Source organism: Triticum aestivum, chromosome 7A (assembly GCF_018294505.1).
Source record: "Triticum aestivum cultivar Chinese Spring chromosome 7A, IWGSC CS RefSeq v2.1, whole genome shotgun sequence".
Lineage (NCBI taxonomy): Eukaryota > Viridiplantae > Streptophyta > Magnoliopsida > Poales > Poaceae > Triticum > Triticum aestivum.
In genome coordinates this window covers 60,832,250-60,836,782 of record NC_057812.1, presented here as the reverse complement: position 1 = coordinate 60,836,782, position 4,533 = coordinate 60,832,250, and the positions used below count along the sequence as shown (strand labels likewise).

The window sequence follows — 4,533 nt, the reverse complement described above, 5'->3', positions numbered from 1 at the left end:
TTGTGAACTAACCATCTCTTGAAATTTGCGAATAATTTTCAAATTTCAATTTGTGTATGAACGTTTTACAAGTTTGAACACCTTTTCCACAATAGATAACAAATTCCCAACAATTGATGAAAATTTTGAACAAAAATAGGAAACAACGTACCTTTCTATAAAATTTTGAATTGTTTTGAAACACAAGCATTTATTCTATTTGTGTACAAAATATTCGAAAACACAAACATTTTTTGAGATTCCAGAATATTTTTAAAAAATTCTAAAAAATATTTGAAAACAAGAACATTTTAGGGCATTCCAAATAATTTTCCAACTTTTTGAACAAGTTTAAAAAAGAATTAACAAAAGTTAGAAAACAATGCTTAGCCGTTGGCTTAACTAGGGGACGGTAATGATCCCATCGGGGGCCTGTTGGGGGAAACTCTATTTGATGATTATTACGTCAAACAGTCGTTGTTTCTCACACACCCAATCGATACGAGTGAACATGAGGCAGCCCTTTTTAATCTGCTCGTTGCCTCTGCAGATGCCGGTTTTTAGAACCTTTTAGATGGTTTCTGGCCGACTTTTACCTGTTTCGGGAATGTTTAAAAAGGTTCATGAATCTTTTTGTTTTTCAACATTGCAAACTTTAAAAAATGTTCAACATATTTATTTATTCATATTTTACAAAAAAGTTTGAAAATACCAAAAAATGGTCGAACTTTCAAACAAGTTTAAAGTTTCAAAATAGTTTGTGTTTTAAAAAATTGTCAGAATTTTAAAAAATGTCTCATTATTTTAAATTGGTTCAGAGTTTATAAATGTGTTCCTCTTTTCGTAAATTTTGTTTACAATTTGGAAAAATGTCCGCGTTTAAATAAAGTCACGTTCTAATATCCAAAAATATGGTCAAATATGTCATTGGTCATAGTTCTTAAAACGCCGCGCTGCCAATTGGTCAACATGGTTGTGTCATTCTAGTGGTTGTGCTCGATTGTGTTACTGTGGGAGGTCTTATGTTTGATTTTAGTTCGAAGCAGCTTTTTTTTAGGATCTTCCACCGGGCGACGTATTTCGTAAAAGGACCATCCTGCCCTTTCTTATAAAGAGGTATGAACAGATCTGGTCCGTTGATGTGTCTAAGGGGGTTGTACTGAAGAAGAAGTGTCCAATTTCATTGATTTGTCCGAAACAATTTTGGAAATTTCGACCATTTCGATAGTGAGCGAAATTTTTTGCACTTCGAAATCGTAAACCTCGGTTGCTTGTATCTTACACGTCGCTATTAGCATTCTCACAACACCGTACCATATGGACATGCTTAATAATTACTCCCTCCGGTCCCAATATTAGATCGGAGGGAGTATTTTGTTTTTTCAGATTTTTATTTTTTGATAAAAGATTTCCAGTATCATAAACCACCATTGTGTTGTTACAACCACTACACAGGAAACAAGCAGAAACTAGGGTATCATAGGGCACCTAAACAGACAAGCTGATCATGGTCTAAGAGAAGCTCAACAAGAGCTCCAAACCACCATCAGCTAGTAGTACCCAGGAAAGGAGAAGCAACATTTAAGACGTCTCTTATACTACTAGTACAGACAGCCAGCGAGTCCAGCGACAGCATGATCGAGTACATAAAGATAGCTATTATTACAGACCAACCAGTGAAGATAGATAGGTAAACAGGAGCTGCAAGAGCAAGAACAGCAATAAGCCAAAAGGAAGGAACTTCTTCTTCGTTCACAGGCGCTCCATCTTCTTCTTTTTTTGCCAGGATTTTTTAATCTCCACCAGCTTCACTTTGTTTCGACAGATAGTAGTCGTTTCTGGAACGCCTCACCAAATTTGAACGATAGATAGGTAGATACGGATAACATGAATGCTGGTAGCCTTGTAGTAGCGCACAGCGAAGTGCTAATTAATTTTCTTGAGGTTGCTGGTAGCCTGAAGCACCATGGTCTCCATGGTAAAACCCGGTCCAAACCCCACCATGGCCCCCCACTCAGCCCACTCTCCTTCCTCCTCCATTCGGCGGCGTTGCTCGTCGAGCACGAAGATGATGGTGGCGCTAAGCATGTTCCCATATTCTCGCGCAACGGTCCGGCTGGCCATCAGCTTCCCGGGCTCCAGCAGGAGAACCCTCTCAATCTTGTCCAAGATCGCCATGGCACCCGGGTGCACCGCCCAGAAGAGGTCATTCCATTTGACCTCGATGCCAAGCGGACTGAAGACATCAAGTAGACACTGTTTAATGTTGTCGGCCACCAGGTTTGGCAGTTTGGTGGAAACATTCCCATCAAGGCCGCATGTCTTGAGCTCCGCCGTCACCACTTGCAAGGTGTCCGGTACCACGGTCTGCGACGCAGACACCATCTCGAAGAGCGGGCGCTCGACAGGCTCCACGGCATCGGCACCGACGATCACCGCGCCCGCCCCGTCACCGAACACCGTGTTCCTGATGAGGTTGTTCACCCAGTCCTCCCCTTCGGTGGGGCCACGGAAGCCGGCGACGCTCATGAGCTCGACGCAGGCGACGAGGACGCGCGCGCCGCGGTTGTTCTCGGCAAGGTCCTTTGCCAGGCGCAAGGCAGCGCAACCGGCGAAGCAGCCGTTGAGCTGGAGAACCGTGCGGCAGACGTTGTGGCGGAGGCCCAGAAGGGTGGCCAAGGGGACGTCCGCGCTCGGGCTTCCGGCTCCAGAGTTGGTAACGACGACGAGGTGGGTGATGTCGGTGGCCGGGCGCCCCCAGCTGGCGATGGCCTTGGTCGCGGCTGCCGCAAGGAGCTCCGGAGCAACGACGGCAACGATGGCGAGGCGTTGCTCGAGGGATGGCGTTGCGCGGTCGATGAACTCGGGATGGGCGCTCATCATCTTGTCCGTGTTGTGAACGAAACGCCACTCGTTGCCCGTTAGCCTGCCTGGTTTAATCAGGACAGCGATGAAACATATATAGCAGGTCTGGCGAATCAAACCCAACTTTTATACTAAATCAGCGAGAATTAATATGGAACGGACGGAGTGGTAGTTTGCATGTAAGCTTACATATCATGTTGAGTATGGGTTTCTGCTGCTCCGCGAGGTGCTCGCTGTTGGTGACACGGAAGTAGTACTCGGGGTACTCGTCCTGGGACAAGCGGTGCTGCGGGTTCGCCGTGCCGATGGCCAGCACGGCGGCGGGTCCATCAGCACGTTGCAAGCGCCGGATCTCGCGAGCGTTGGCCATGGTGTCCGATCGGAGCTGCCGCCCACTTCCACTTGTACCTGACCTACAGGAAGGATGGGGAAATCTATTAGAGCGGGTGAAGATCGAATGTAAAATCCCATATCTTTTACTGCAGCCGTCATCTAGACAAATTTTGGCCCCAAGAGTGTCCCTTTAATTTGCACCATTTGATTGATATTTCACAATACATATCACTACACCTACAAATGGAGTGTTATTTGTTACACCTTATGTTTCTGTAATGGTAATAACAAAATAAAGATAATAAGAGTTTCCCACCTGTCGCATTCCTCTTCTATGATTAACTGCAGGAATGTTCTTTGTCGGTTGCTTTCGTTTCATATTGTCCGATCTAATGCAACGTATTCTCTTGTCTAATAAAGACAGATCGTTGGTCTCAAAGAAGGTAATTAATAGCTGACAATGGCCCTAATAGTCTGCTAAGTACATGGATGTAACACTTTAGCGCTTACAATTACTATAGCTAAACTAAAGTTCCATTTTCCCTCCCATACTAATATATAATGATTAAATAATTGTAAAACGTTTCTATAGAAAGCATCCCAAATAATCATATATATCTTCAAAGTTCATCACAAAATGTTACATTACACAAGGCATTTATTGCTAGTCATTGTTGAAGAGACAAATCAACATACAAGCAGGACCTTACTTACTTCCCTGCTTGTGTGCACGCTTTCCAAGTTGAGGATACCGGTCGAGTATTCACTGGAATGGAGGCGAAAGGAAATGAGGTAGAAGACCGAACAATGGTTGTGTGTGTCGAGAGATGCGAGGGATGGAGGAGGAGGTGACCAGTATTTAAGGACAGGACAAGAGGAAGACTGGCGCGTGAACAGGGGTAGCATGATGTAGATGTAGCTCAATGCCCTTGACGTCCAGCAGTACCAATGTCAGCAATTACTAATCAAATGTTTGGTTATTCCGAATAGTCCTGACTGTCTACTACAATAAGGTTTTCTCGGCTGCGGTAACGGAGGGGTGATGATTGGCTCGCTCCAGTGATCATAGTTGTTGCTATGTGGTCTATGGATTTGGATGTAATTTTTGTTACTTGGGTATTCTTTATACTGCACTGGCAGTTGATGAATACACCAGAAGTATTTCTTGAAAAAAAGAAATATGAGTATTTTCATTCTCTGTCTTTCACTTATACTTTCTCCCAAAATAAGTGTCTCAGCTTTGTATTAAATTTAGTACTCCCTCATTCATTTTTATAAGTCGTTTCAGACAACTAAAATGAGTTACTTTGCATCTTGTCTGAAATGTCTTCAAGGCCTTAAAAAATAAACAGAAGG

At 43.8% G+C, this 4,533-nt stretch overlaps 1 protein-coding gene across 1 annotated transcript; it reads right to left on the bottom strand.

Annotated features, from left to right (window-relative positions):
- Positions 1–1,622: 1,622 nt before the first annotated feature.
- LOC123154401 (bisdemethoxycurcumin synthase) lies at positions 1,623–4,023 on the bottom strand. The gene is made up of 3 exons (XM_044573150.1): positions 3,888–4,023; positions 3,034–3,257; positions 1,623–2,909 (listed from the first exon to the last, which is right to left on the bottom strand). Exons 2-3 carry the CDS (start codon positions 3,212–3,214, stop codon positions 1,906–1,908), a joined length of 1,185 nt encoding a protein of 394 aa, XP_044429085.1. The 5' UTR covers positions 3,215–3,257; positions 3,888–4,023; the 3' UTR covers positions 1,623–1,905.
- Positions 4,024–4,533: the final 510 nt, after the last annotated feature.

What these genes read in the sequence shown, in the direction of transcription:
- LOC123154401 (XM_044573150.1), bottom strand. Translation starts at nt 3,214, where the DNA reads ATGGCCAACGCTCGCGAGATCCGGCGCTTGCAACGTGCTGATGGACCC. An exon ending in ACCCATACTCAACATGATAT is followed by an intron (nt 2,910 to 3,033) that starts GTAAGCTTACAT and finishes TGATTAAACCAG; the next exon opens with GCAGGCTAACGGGCAACGAG.